Source organism: Mus caroli, chromosome 10 (assembly GCF_900094665.2).
Source record: "Mus caroli chromosome 10, CAROLI_EIJ_v1.1, whole genome shotgun sequence".
Classification (NCBI taxonomy): Eukaryota; Metazoa; Chordata; class Mammalia; order Rodentia; family Muridae; genus Mus; species Mus caroli.
The window spans coordinates 557,724-573,516 of record NC_034579.1 but is presented as its reverse complement, the minus strand read 5'-3'; the positions used below and the strand labels follow the sequence as shown (position 1 = coordinate 573,516).

Sequence of the window (15,793 nt, the reverse complement as noted above, 5' to 3'; positions counted from 1 at the left end):
GACTTGATCTACAAAAAGCACCCAGTCTGCTGAGGTCTCTACTCAAGGAATTCACTTATCAAGAGAAGGGTGTCCTTTCTACAGATGGGGGAAAGGGTTTCCCTTTCCTCTGTGACCCCAATAAGCAAGGAAGCTGTTCCCCAGGGAGGGGCTCCTTGAAGGATCTTGCAGCACAGTTCATTTTAGCAATGTTAAGCCTGGCAGATCAAGAGGACTTCTATTCTCCTCAGGCAAATATGTCAACAAATCACCTTTCCTAGACAGACAAAATATTTTTAAGTTAATAAAAAGTATTTTTTTTTTTAGAAATAGACTTTGGACAAATCCGTAGGCTTCAGAAAGGAACTAACATGATGGCATGTGCCCTAGGTTTTTATTGCAAATCCCCACATTGATTAAGAGAGAACCGTGTTAGAATTATAAAGGTTGGAATTTTAAACATTGACTATGGATGTGAGGGTCCTAAGCAAAGCCAGGGACCCTATCATGAACAACACTATTGTTTCTGTTTAAAAAAGACAAGTACACCTTTGCAGGGGTGCATGTTTTCAGACCAGGTTCTCCACCAGGCTCTTCAGAAGGATTCTGTTAGCAAGGGAGGGAAGAAAACCTTTCTAGATGAGAGGTAAAAATAGAGCCATGGAAGTTCACTTGAAGCAAAACTGAGTCCTAGAAGATAAGAATGGTGAAAAGGCAGCATGTTATCTAATTGAGAGTGGCTCTGAGAACACACGGCTCCAAACAGAGCCACATTTGATGGTTTCCCAGACCCTAAAAGATCGCTGGCTCAGAAACACTGGATGCTGCAGTTGCTGGAGCCTTATATTTGCTCTGCTGTATGAAGGATGAAGAACGAGAAATCTGGGCTAATCACACTGTGGATGGGCATCATTTTGGAAAGCCTCTGCACTGAAAACCAGATTATCATTTTCTTATGAATACAAATGAACATTAATAAAAAGATATATCCCCAATTTTTAAAAAATTTGTTTTACAGAAGCTCTAAAATTCAGATGAATGTTGGTATGAATGCCTTTCATAATCGGCAATTTTACATCCAAGTTTTACAGCTATTTTACCTCTGATGGTCTTGGGCCAGCTGGTATTTAAAAATACATTTTATGTGCTAGGAACAGTTACATAGAAGGCCCTTGGCTGTGTGCTCTGCCAAGGGCCTCACTCTGCCATCCAGTGGTCTGAGCCCATTAGGACAGGAAGGGAAGGGCCACTCAGAGGCATTTCAAGAAAGATTTATAGGCTCTTAAGAGACAGGCGATGACAACACATGATTAAAATTGCTAAGTGAATCCTTCAGAGGTGAAGTGATCTAGTACTTTAGAGATAAAATCAGGCCAGAACAACTTAAACTTACAAGGAAACTGACCAAGTCTGAAAGGCAGGATAAAGTCTAATCCTGCTGCTGGTCTACAGCTCCTACTGAAGCTGCCAAGGCCACGTCCTCCCCACAGCAGGCCCCAGCACGTGCTCCCTCTCCCCTGCTGCAGCTTGGAGAGGCAAGTTCATTATCAGGCTCTTGGGAATGTGGGTGGCCAATCATCTGTCTGAGGCTTCCCTATGAGTTAGAGAGACAGATTCAGGTCCAGCTGTACCCAGACCGGCCTGTGTTCCTGGCACAATAGTACAACTCCCCACACACAGAGGAAGCACCAGTGGTACAGAGGAGGAGATTATGATAAGAAAGTATGACTCCAAGCTGGATTGGACAATACAGTACAACCCAGCCTCAAAAACAAAACAAAACAAAACAAAAAAAACCAAAAACAACATGTTGGACAAGTAACAAGAGATTGTTGTGAATTTCAGACCAGATTTGAATCTTCTGCACTGCACTTAGAATATAGCAGGGGTGGAAGACAGAAGGGCTGAGGGATGTGTGAGTTCCAGACACCAGAGAGAAGTGGAAACCATGTCTACCATGGATGTGTGTAGCATTGTGGTCTGCCTACAATGTGCCACTTCAGAGCAGAGACAAGGATGCTGAACTTGGAGTTGGACTTGAGTATTTATTTCCCTTTCAAACTGAAGATGAAGGATGCTGGGGGTGTTTGTTAGTGGTAGAGCACTTGTTTAGAGTATATTAGCCCTGGATTCTATCCCTAGTACACAACACACACACACACACACACACACACACACACACACACACACGCTCTCTCTCCTCCCCCTCACATATATACACACACACACTTACACACATATATACACATTCACTCACACTCTCAGGCACACACACACACACGCTCACACACATGTGCACACACACACTCTTCACGTCTACAATCACATACACTTACACACACACAGTCACACACACATACTCACACACATTTACGCTCACTCTCACACAGACACACACTCACATATTCACACACATTCTCACACAGACTCAAGCACATACTCACACACAGATACATACACATACTCACACACATTCACACACTCACACACAGTCACTTTTCTTTTGATTTTATACTGTTTACAAAAATTTCCTCTACCCTGTAATCATTCAATAATGGGTGTAATTGTGCAAGTCCAAAAGACTCAGATCAGATAACACAAACAGCATGTAGCTTGCTGTAAATGGTTAAATGCTCACTTTATCCTTTATGAAGGCAGTGGAATGGGAACCGGAGGAGGAGGAGGAGGAGGAGGAGGAGGAGGAGGGAGAGGAGGAGGAGGAGGAGGAGATAAATCTAGTAAGATCTGGTGCGAATGTTGGTCCTAAGGACAGGGAGAAAGAAGGCTCCCATTTGCCTTGAATAATGAGGCTATGCAAAATATCTTCACTTCCTCCAACAGGGAAGTGGGGGAGAGAGGCAGTTGGAAGAAGACATGATCCCAGAAGGTTCTGGGAGATCTCCAGTGAAAAATACCCAGAAAAAGGATTAGAAATGAACCCTGGGGATTAGGGAGAAAGGGGGAAACTCGAGAAACACAATGTGGTGAAGGTTTGGCTAAGAAGTGGTAGCTCTGATATTCCATCCCTGAGAACCTGGGAAATGATGACTAAACTCCACTCCCCTCTGAATGACTATGCTTCCTAAATCAAAGGCATACATATGAAGTTACAACACTGGATGAAAACAGATCCCACATTTTGAAGAAACAAAGAATATTAAAAGAATATAGTTGACTTAATTCGGGGCTTGAGATCAATTGCAATCCTGCATTTTTTGAACTTCAACCACAATGACGGTTGGGGCTGCCTTGTTTTAACTCTACAAAGGCCTTATCAACCACTTAACTTTCCTACAGCATAGAGTTTTCCGTATCACGCATTGCCCAGGAAACTCGGGATGGTGAGAGGAATAAGTCACAGATTACTAAAAGCTCTTGCCCTGTGGACACTGGACGTGGTGGGTAGAGGGGAGGGTTGGGGGTGTGGCATGGGGGTGTGGCTAGGTTCAGGAATAATAAGAGAAAGGGGCACAGCAGAGGAGCCAAAACTAGGGCCTTGATTCCCAAAAGCAACGTCTAGTGATCTTGTTTTATTGCTTTCTAGAGTATCTGAATCTGGCCAATGGCTTCCACAACGTTTTTTCAAATATAACAGCTAATTGGTGGAGGCCTGGATTTGTTTGTTATCCAACTCTCCAGCTGTGGAGAGCCACTCTGGTTCCAGTGGATGCATCTGGTTCTTTTGACACGGGGGTGATAACCTCTCCATGCCTATTAGCGTGGCTACTCATCAAGGCCCTAAGCAGGTCTATGCAAGGTCACATTGGTTACCGGTGTCAAAAACAGGAAATCTCCTTATGGTCCGCCACCACTCCATGCACAACTGCGCATGACACTCTCTCAGGCTTTCTAAACCTTGTATCTGGGTAAAACAAATAAGTAGCACACTAAGTTTCACTCAGAACGTAGCTTCGTAGTGCATTAAGAAAAAAGAAGTGAAAAGAAGAAAATTCAGTTTACTAATACAAGGAGAGCCATAAATGACTCTTTCTGACTTGAGAGATAAGACAGAGAAGGACTTTAGTGTCAGGAATGAGAATAAAGCAATTCTGACTTAGTTGTTTAATTTATCCTCCTTTTCTGATTGACTTCTAATTCCCTTTATCACACACTGCTTCATGGAAAGGTCATGCTTGTGCTCCTTTCCCAGATTCACTCTCTAACTTCGCCATGGGTGGAAAACATCACTCTCGTCCTGGGATCTTTCTCATATTTAACTCAGTGTTTAGTATAAAGAAGGAATTTATGATCGTAAAGTCAGCTCACTTACAACACGGGACCCATAACAACTCAGGCCAAGTAATTTTATGCCATCTCTACCTATGAGCTGAAGAAGAAATCATTTGGGCTCTGTAAAATGGCATCGGATTTGGAGGAACTTCAGTTGCAAGAGGACACTCTCGTAGACTCTGCGATGGCTGACTGCCACCCTTCACAGCTGCGGAAGCCAGTGGCTTAGCTAAATGTTTCCAGATGCCCCTCACATTTTACATGTGGAGCACGAAGTCAGTCTTAGGCAAAAAGGTAACCTTCCATCAATGGTTGTCCAGTAGAGAGTAAATGGAGCTAGCTGCTGGGTAGAGCACTTCAGCCAAATATCCATTCCCCACAGTGACCTTGCTTTGATTCAGCTCAATTTCTTTCCGAAGCACATTTCTGGGTCTGTTTGGAGCCTGACCTTGACTTGTAACAAGCAAACCAGTTCCTCAGAGCAGCATAGAAATGGGTTAAAAGGGAGGAGCTGCGGGGGAGAAGTGCCTGGACTGAGGAACTGTGAGCTGCTGTACCTCTTTGTTTAGCACAAGCAGTTCAAAGCAGCATGGTAGAGAGGGTAGAAAAGGGGATTGACTTTAACATACACTTCACTTACTTGACCATGAAACTATAAATTTCCTTCTCTTTCCTCCATCCTGACTTCCCCCAAAATCTATCACCAGAATTGCTGATTCTCAAAGCCAGGGATAGCGGGAGGTGTTAGCATCCCTTCCTCCAAGGATATTCCCCTCATGAGAAGACAAGTGTTATGTTTTTGGTGTTCCTGGTATTCAAACCCAGGGCCTTGTACGTGTCAGTCATATGGTCTACCACTAAGCTACACCATAAAATCCCAAGTATGTAATCAATATTTCTAGTGAACAACTCCTCCCCAAGTCCAATGATAAGTATAAGACAGATGTTGCAAAGGATAGACACGGACAACATGAAGGATAAGTGCTCCAAGCAAAGTTAAAGTTCAGTAGAATGGAGAATGTTAAACTTAAGTGTCCATTTAAAACTTACATTTTGTTCCCATGAAGAACATTCAGTAGCCTCCTTGCACCTATCCCTAGTCATCCATGAAAGGTCTACAACGGGGCAGGCTGTACCCCAGCTTCTGCATGCAAAGTTCATACAAATCCACGTTAAAGAAAAACAGATGCCCACTGTGTAGGTAAAGTCAAAAATGGACATTTTTTTCTGAATGATGAAACTCTATTGGATTTTTTATAGCTACTACATTTAGTTTGTGTAATACTTTTAATATTGATATATTTTAAGAAATCCTCATTAACAGTGCTGTCAGGTCAGGCCAAGAGAAAGTTGGAAGATTTCGCATTGCAAGAGATTGAAGGAAAGTGATTCTGTGACTTTTTAAAGTAGCATGCTGCATTCTGGTTCCTGTGTTCCAGCAGTCTGCCAAGAATTCTACCGGATGGCCATATCGGCGATGTCTAGTCTGATACAATGAGTTACTTATTCATCATATGAATCATTAATGATGTAGACACTGATTATTGTTTTTTTTTAGCTGACTTCCGACAAATCAATCAACCCTGAGTCAGATACTTATAGGCCCTGGGACACAGTAGTAAGATCACCTACAAGGTCCGTGAGGCATGCAGGGTCTATTTTATTGCCAGCATACTTTCACCAAGCTGTGTGCAAATTTTAGTGGTTAAAAAGCTACAATTCACATCCCACAAAGATTTCAGCTACAGGACTATTACTGGTTTCTGATGCATCCCAGTGGATGCTACTGATCTGAGATAGGTTCAGTGAGTGGTCCTCCTTCTCATGATGGAGGAACACCTCATATAGCGATGTAAGAAATGACAAAGATGCTCCAGAGAGGATCCCAGTGCATGGTGGAATCATGGGTACTGTTGATCACAGTCACAGCTGCGTTTAATCTTAACTAATGTGGGGAATCTGTCATCTTGAACCCTTGGCATTTTACTGAAAGGGAGTTCTCTGGCCAGAGTAGAGTTACTCAACTCAATAGTATAAGAGGCTCAGAAAATGCCAGCAGAAGAGTAACAATCAAGATGCCTGGTGTGAGGTTGGAGAGACAGCTCAGTGGTTAAGAGTACTGACAGCTCTTCCAGATCTTGAGTTCAATTCCTAGCAACCACATCTGTAATGGAATCTGATGCCTTCTTCTGGTGCATCTGATGTTATTATATATATATATATATATATATATATATATATATATATATATATATATAAAAGAAAAGAAAAGATACCCAGTGTGACCTTGCAACAGTAAGGGGCATTCTTTTGTTCCTTAGGCTCCCCTTTAGCCTCATACTCTTATAGCATCTCCATTCTAATGTCACTTCATCAAATATCCTGGGTGGGAGAAACCCTAAACACGAAGCTGGAGGAAATAACTCAGAGGGGCGGGGGCAGATATGTGGTTTTATTGTTGTTTTTTTTTTATGGTTCCCCCCAAAATGTAGTATTTGAGTTGAACACACACATACATATTATGCCAACAGAAAGAGCATGAATTTCTGATATCCTCAAGTAAACAAACTCTATATATACTAGACCTATCCTTCTCTGACATTTGAAGTTTTTGTACATTAGAACTGCCTAATATAATCTTGCCAATCATGGTCAGCCTTCTTATTTCCTAGTCTTCCATCTGCAGAAGATAGAAAGAGGCCACACATCTGTCTACAATTCTCTGACCCTTCTGTTCTGTTTAAGTAGCAGCCACATTGTCAGACAGGAGCATCTGACACAAAGTGCTGCCCCCAAGAGGACAGCACTGTGGTCTGTAAGTACCTGGCTCCCAAGTTCCCGTTCTTTCCTAAGGGACCTCAGAGCTTCTGTGTCCCTGCCAAAACCCTTTGGTATCAAAGGACAAAGACTGAACAGTACTCTTCACCACTGACTTCAGCAACAGGCTATTGCAGAGCAGGGCCTGACTTTTCTAAAGCAGGAAATTACCTCATTCTTCCAGGAAGCATTTGACCTCCTCTTATATGTCTGTTTTTTCCCCAAGGTCTAGAGCAGTCAGCACAACACATAAAGACCCCCGTCTTCAGGGAGCTGATCTTTGTGAAAGAAGATCTCCCAGATTGTCAACAAACTTACTTTGAGTCAACAAGTAGCTCTGAGGAGATGGTCTCTGCATCCCTGATAGTCACCAAAGTTGAAGACAAACAAAATTAGTTTCTATGAAAGCAGAATGTGGCTTTGAAAGTAAATGAAAGCAGATGAGCCACAGACACTGACAAGTACTTGCACTTAGACATATAGATCCATAGCACCCGAACTGCAATTCTGGACTCCCGCCCCCAAAACGGCAAGGAGGCACAGTAGGCCAACAGTTCCCAAGGAACATAGAGCTAAGGTTAACCAAGGGACCCCAAGTTAAGTGTCACTCTCTTCTCTTACTGTCTGCATTATATCACAAAGCAAACAATATCTATAGGAGTCCAGGTGGGAAAATAGTTATTTAATTTTAGGAAAATCAATTGAGTAATCACAACTATCTCATGTATCAATATGTCATTTTTTTCTGTCTTTGTAGACATAGCCAAGTATCACTCTAAGAAGAAAATGTATAAATTCATTTACAGAGAACATAATCCTTTCAAAGAAGGAGGATGAGAAGGAAGAGGAAGAGGAGGGGAGGAGGAGGAGAAGGAGGAGGAAGGGCAGGAGGAAGAAGAAGAATCAGAGGAGGGGGAGGAAGAGCAGGAAGAAGACGGCAAGGATGAAGACAGAGGAGCCGGAGACAGATCTGCAATAAGAACACTCACTCCTTTTGTAGAGAATCTGGGTTCAGGTGGCTTTCAACCACTTGTGACTCTAGTTCAGCCATCTTTTGGCCTCCACATGCACCCAGTTACACATGGTAGATATAAACCTACATGGATATATATGCATGTGCATAAATAATAAACCTTTTTTTTTAAAAGAAAATTTCTACTCTATGTCAAACAAACCCACAAAATGACCGACTCTTACAAACATGTTGTGTCTGAGTGTGACTTAGGTGGGGGGTCCTATGGGTCCTGTAGGCTTTGGGTACGTTGGCCCTTGTCTTCCTTCTTTCATAAAAAAATTGTTAAAATGATGTATCTTAGTTATGTTATCAAGACAAATGTCATTCAGATCCAATACTATATATTTCTTCATATATTTATATTTTTCTTATACTTTGAAGAAGTTAATTAAAATATTTGCATAAGTTACTACAGGTAGCCATGGGAACTGTGCCTAATGGATAAACCAACATTGGACCACAAACCTTTGTTGGTTTCTTTTTTTAACTGAGTGAGTCTTCTAGATAGACACAAAGTAAGCAAAATAATTGATAGGACGTTTCCTGATAATGATGAAGACCTCCAGGGGGCAACTCATTGTCTCATGAACTCTGATGAGGTCAGACACAGGCTTAGGTCCACTGAAAGATGGTCTTTCTGACACCTTTGAACTTCTCCAGAAGTGCTCAGCACATCAAATGTGTACAACTCCTATTATTATGTTGTGGGTTGAAGCTGTGAAGAGCTATCCCTGTAGTTCTCAACCTGTGGGTCGCAGCCCCTCTGGGGATTGAATGGACCCTTTCACAGGGACACCAAAGACCATCCAAAACCACAGATATCTCCATTGTGATTCATAGCAGTAGCAAAGTCACAGTCATGAAAAAGCAACAAAAATACATTTATGGTTGGGGGTCACTACAACATGAAGTGTTAAAGGACCACAGAATGAGGAAGGCTGAGAACCACCGCTCTAAGTCATTGGTGAAGTTCAGTTTCTTTTCTTCTTTCATTTTTTTTCATAAAATTGAAAGTATAAACAACCACACACACACACACACACACTGTGATTACCCAATGCTTAGAAAATTCTCATACGTTCCTATTATTTTATGGAATTTTGATATGGGATTGAGCAGTGTTCTTCACTTTACAAACAGCCTCAGTTGTGGTGAGAGTTCAAACAGTATGGAAAGGGAGAGTCAGACAAGTGCCCAGACCAAACAACCATGGGCCCGCCCTTTGCCTTTTAAACTACAGCATCCAAGTACCATCGACCACTACAACATCTGACTGGGGTGTTTAAACCTTGAGAAAAAGAAGCTAAAAGGGACAAACAGAACTTTTCCAGGCCAACGAAAAGCATCTCAAAGGAACACAAACTCATTTAGTTTGCAGCAGGCTAACCAGAAGAAGCAGGTCTGGCTAGGACAGGTTCTTTTTTGACCCCATTTTTACTTTCTGTGTGTATTATTGGGAAGTAAGCACTGTCAATCACTTCATATACTTTCAGAACAATAGTTGTTATTCTGGATTGAAAGTACTTAAAACTATATTACAAGTTTCTTTAAAACTACTTAAAAATTTTAAAATGGCTTTAGTATATATTCATAAAATATCTAATAAACATAAACTATATTAATATTTCAACATATTTCACAGTCAAGTAGCCAAAAAACCCATCAGACTAGGAAAGGAAGAAAGAAACAGCTCACCTTTATAGTTAAGGCTCACTTTTCTAATGTCTTCACCACGGCTTCCAATGTCACTCCTCACCTATAGTAGAAACACAAAAAATAAATTGAGTTTACAGAGATAACTACTTCTCAGAATTACATATATATCTGTGTGTGTGCATGCATGTGTACATGTATGGTGTATGTATGTGCATGCCTGTGTGTGTGCACAAATGTATGGTGTGTATATGTGTGTGCATGCATGTACTCATGTATGGTGTATGGATGTGCCTGTTTGTATGTGTGCATACATGTATGGTGTGTATATGTGTATGCATGCATATGCTCATGTATGGTGTATGTATGTGCACGTCTGTATGTGTACAGTGTGTGTATGTGTGTGTTATATGTGCACAGGGATACAGGTCAGAGGAGGGCACTGGATGTCCTGTTCTATCAACCTCCATTTTATTGTTTTGAGAGAGGAATCCAGTGACCTTGACTGATCCTCCTAGGCTAGAGGCACACATGGCTTTTCACATGGATTGGGGTCTTCTTGCCTCTATAAGTGCTCTTACATGCTGAGCCACCTCCTCAGCCCCTAGAATGTTCTCTTAATGCAACATTGATGAAATGGATGGGAAATTTGAAGCAGCAATGTAAAGATTAGCTGACAAAGGACCAAAATTTCCCGAGAAAATGTCACAACTATTCTAAAATAATCATAGAAATAATTAAAAGTCCACAAAGCCTATAAGATGCTGTATTGACAAGATACAAATGCCTAGTTAGCTTTGATTATTTTTTCTTGTCTTTGAAAATTCAAAACATGAACTTTCGATAGTTCTGGTAGCAAAGAATTCCAACCATTTCCCACAAACCAGGAAGTGTTTCTCCTAGTAGAGGAAAGATGAACTCAGAGCCTTAAAGTAGAGCAGGAGTAAAAAACATCAGCTAGTCCCAGAGGCTGCATTCCCTTTAAGATTTTGCTTCCAAGGCCATGGCCAATGTCCCTTGAGTTCCTCTCCATGTCTGTACCTACAAATCCTTCCCAGCTTCCATCTCTGTGAGGCAGTTGGAAGGTAGAATCTTCCAGAGGTGAGATGGAAGATTTTGAATTTGTGTTCTGTTTTTGTTTTTGTTCTCTCGTCACCGTGTTTGAAAAGGAAGAACCGTGGACTTTTCAGTGTTTGAAGATTCAATATATGTGCTGTCCAAGTGAAGCCACCATTGTCACTTTTTAAAGGAAAATCAAAAGCACTTAGAAACTTATCAATTATGTATTTTTTATAAATAAAATTATTTTTATCTAACGTGCATAGTGTTTTGTTTACACAGATATATGTGCACCATGTGTACAGTGCAATGAAGCCAGAAGAGGGCGTCCTATCTCCTCTGTACATGGAGTTACAGAGGTTTGTGAGTCGTCAAGTGCCTGTGGGGAAGTGAACCTGGCTCTTCTGGAAGATCAGCCAGTGCTCTTAACCAGTGAATCATGTCTCCAGCCCCCCCAACTCCATGTCTTAATGAACATGATAGAAATTAGCCTAGGTAACTGAAGGAAATATCAAAATAATGTAAGAGTAAAAATGTAACATCACTGAAAGCAGCGTGTGGGAGCAAAAGACAACAAAAAAGTCCAAAAATGATGCAAACTCGTAAGATCTTTGGAAAAAGAAGATGAAATTCTATCTCATGCCATTAAAACATGAGGAATGGCTAGGTTAACTTTATTTCATATGTGGGAAGTCAAAACAATGCCATTTTGTCTGTGAGTCAAGTAACTGGTGGTGTTTTATTTATTTATTTTTTAAAAATTGGACAAAGCAAAGAAATGAACTAAATATTTAATTTCACTTAAGTTAGAAAAGTACCGAGTGTGTGTGTGTGTGTGTGTGTGTGTGTGTGGGCACACATGTAGTGAGAATTAAAAGCTGCTTCTTTGCAAATTGTGAAACCACATAGACTTGTTTTTGGAAAATGTAGCCTTAAAACCAAAAACACGAAAATACAATTATTCAAGGAATGCATCACAGGCGTGCAAAATGTTTAAACATGCAGAGCATTGAAAAATATCTCCGGGAATCAGTGTGAAGACCTTATGGAGAACAGTTTTCTAAGGTGAATTTAATGATCAGAACTGAACCCAAAATATTAATGTTGAAAAACAGGTGAATGTGGTTTATTTTAAAGATTTCCAAACAGTCGTTTAAAGGGAGGCTATCTAATCTACTCCATGAACATAACAGAAACTTCTTCACCAGATCTAGTACAATGAAAGAAAAGTAAGGAGCTCTCTCCATTTAAATAAGACATGAGAATCCCAACCAGAACATCCAGAAGCCCAGTTTCTGATGAATGCCACATCATTATAGAGATTATTCTAGAAATATTTAAACATGGAGACATTGTGTACTATGAATAGGCAACAAGAGCTCAGATGTATCACATTGTTCTGCATCAGTACCCCCCACTGCCTTTTAAAGCCTTATGAAACACTTTAAATATAGATAAAGAAAGAATAGATGACCACTGTACAACAGTGAAAGGCAATGAGCAGATGGTTGACCATCATGTATAGGTGACAAGACTGATTATTTAGCACAATAGGGTTTGTTTAATTCATGGAACCCAGCACCTCATATACAGATGTGACGAGTGCTCTACCACTGATCTAGCCTCAGTCCTGAGAGAAATATTTCCTGCCCCACCCCTCCACAGAGGCAGTGTGTTATGAGAAAATGTGTTCTGTAGCCCAGGTTGGTTTTGAACTCTCTCTGTCACTGGGAATGACCTTGATCTGACCTTCTTGCCTCCACCTCTCAAGTGCTGGGAGTATGGGGTTCATCACTGTGCCTGGCTTCCAAGAGAAACACCTTATTAGATAGTAGAAAAGTGTAGACATTTTACAAAGCAATCTGAAACACAACACGCCAAAAACAATGGGTTTTGTCCAATGACAGCAATGTCTAGTCACAAGCGACTGAGAATGATCCCTAAAGAGACCTATTCAGAAAAAATTACCCTCATAAAAGATATAGGGACGGCAGTAACAGAGCTCTTTTGGTTCAAGACAAGTTTTTTCATGAGAAACAGAGAAAAGTATAGATGCATTTGTTTTTCAAAAGAACAGCAACACTGTACAGACAGGAAATTCAATATGAGGTAAACTAGCACATTGGTATTTTTGGCCTGCTAGGAATACAAGGCGTGTGGGGGAGGGGACATTTACAAGCACCATGATTATTTATAGGTGGCACCTGGGAACCTCATTGGCTGCTCTATAAATTCAATGTGGGATTTAAAAAAAATCAAGAATATTTGATTATCTGGCCTTAAGTGCAAAACCCACTAATGGAGTGGGTCAGGGCATTACATACAAACAGGATTTGATGTAAGAAAACAAAAACAAACCTTCATTACACTTCAGAAGGAAGGTTAGAGAAATGTTATAAAATAGCCATCAATGTAATATAAAAAATAAATGAAAATGCTGATCACCCTTCACTGAGTCACAGCAAAACGGGTCTCGTTTTATTGCTTTTGGCCAAAGCACAATGCTAAGCTTAGAGTCTGGAAGGCAAGCAAGGTGATGTTTAAAGTAAGTCACAAAGGCAAAAGCAGGTGATGTGAGTTCATGTATAAAAATAAATAAAATGTCAGGGTTGGTTTCATAAAGAGGAACTGTGTGGCCAATATAGCACCATGTCCTTTTAACTTCAGAGTTTAAAATAAGCTAGCACACCTTTAATTTTCGGTGACATTCAGACATGAGATGAAATGCTGTGTGGCAAGAACCACAGGATTGAATCTAGAGAGTCCACAATGGATGCTAACAAAAGTGCGCAGGGTTAGGAACCAACTTTGCTTTTTATATATAGGACAAAGTGAAAGGGCTGTTTTGTGACTTGCTAGAGACAGCTCTCAATGAATGCCTGGTCTTAAAACAAGACCAATTCTACTTAGGATAATTCTTGTGCAAAGTCCTAGAGCATGTGCATTTGCCAGACGAGGTCATTTGTTTGACATATAACAGCCCCACATGTGCATTTGTTACTTCTTTGAGTAGAACAAAGTGAAGCAATGCATGAAGAAATGAAGCAAGTGTGGGTGCTCATATGACCTATAAGAAATGACAAGGCTTCACAAGAGTGTGTAACGGTGATAATGTCAGTCAGCCAGTCAGCTAGCCAACCAAGCACAAAAATCTCTCCATAGCTCTTGAAGTTTCTAGAAAGTATTTTTAAACCAATACTTTGGTTCATCAAGTAGACAAAGACAGTATTTTTGAGGGGATGCAAAATTTGACCACATAAAACTTCAAAGACTCTCTGTTTGGATTAGAGTCTTGCTTTGCCCCCAGCCTGCCATGTTGGGGCACCATTCCACAAATGTCTCATCTCTTTCTGAAGATCTGGGAGCACCACTAAGATATATTGGGGCTTTGGGTCTATGGCAACATACAAACACTTTGTTTGTTTAGTTGTTATTTTTATTGAAAGTAAATTTTATTTCATACAATAGATTCTAATCATGGTTTTTTCTCCCTCATTTCATCCCAGGCCCTCCCTACCTCCTACCAATCTAATGCCACACCTTCTTTCCCTCTCTTTAGAAAACAAACAGGCAAACAAACAAACAAACCAGAATAAGAAGTATGGAAAGCAGAGGAAGCACACTCACACATACATAGATACACACAGACACACAAACACACTTACACATACATAGATACACACAGACACACAAACACACTCACACATACATAGATACACACAGACACACAAACACANTCACACATACATAGATACACACAGGCACACAAACACACTCACACATACATAGATACACACAGACACACAAACACACTCACACATACATAGATACATACAGACACACAAACACACACATACATAGATACATATAGACACACAAAAACACTCACATATACATAGATACACACAGGCACACAAACACACTCACACATACATAGATACACACAGACACACAAACACACTCACACATACATAGATACACACAGACACACAAACACACTCACACATACATAGATACATACAGACACACAAAAACACTCACACATACATAGATACACACAGGCACACAAACACACTCACACATACATAGATACACACAGGCACACAAACACACACATACATAGATACACACAGACACACACACACACACTCACACATACATAGATACACACAGCACAAACACACTCACACATACATAGATACACACAGACACACACACTCACACACACATAGATACACACAGACACACAGAGACACACATACATAGATACACACACACACACACACCATAAAACACAAAATCAGAAACTACAATGCACAAGTGAAAGATTGGTAAAGTAAAAAAAATACCCAAACAAAGCAATATGAGATCAAAACAAAACAAAACCCATCTCCAAAAATACTGTTGAATTAATTTTGTGTTGGGCATCTACAGTTGAGCCTTCGTGTGGTTTGTATACCCTGCGAGACTCCACTGGAGAAATCTTTGTCTTCCCAAGTGGATGTCAGTTGGAGATAGCCTCTTGGCTAGGCATGGGGACTTGTGTCTATTTCCCCCTCTCAGTGCTTAGGACCCCATCTGCCTTGGCCACGTATAGGCCCTGTGCATTTGGCCACAGTCTCTGAGTTCATACGTGCTGTGTGTCAGTCCTGTTGTGTCTGGAAGACACTGTTTCCTTCCTGTCATCCATCCCCTCTGGCTCTGACAATCTGTCTTCCTCCACTTCCGCATAGCTCCTTGCGCCCTGAGGAGAGGGATTTGATGAAGACATCTCATTTAGGACTGAGTCTTCCAAGTTCTCTCACTCTATGCATAGCAACACTTTCTTGCTTCTTTATGTCCTTTGAACAACTTCATTTCATTTGTAGGCTGTAAAACATTAAACTATGTTCTATCTAGTAGGTGGGATGATAGTATCTGTTGTTATAGATGCCTAATATCCAGCTACCCACTTTATAGACCCTTGAATAAACCAGTATTTTCTTGCCCTCATCTTAGTCCATGTGTAATAAAGTTTTTACATACAATATGCCATCACTT

At 40.7% G+C, this 15,793-nt stretch overlaps 1 protein-coding gene across 4 annotated transcripts in view; it reads right to left on the bottom strand.

The window, feature by feature from the left end:
* The window catches only part of Plekhg1 (pleckstrin homology and RhoGEF domain containing G1), a 242,224-nt gene that overhangs the window by 149,095 nt on the left and 77,336 nt on the right, over nt 1-15,793 (bottom strand). For all 4 annotated transcript variants that reach the window (XM_029482411.1, XM_029482410.1, XM_029482414.1 and 1 more), the window contains one exon: nt 9,737-9,797. In XM_029482411.1, the coding sequence (XP_029338271.1) occupies nt 9,737-9,797 (61 nt within the window). The remainder of the gene's footprint in view (nt 1-9,736; nt 9,798-15,793) is intronic.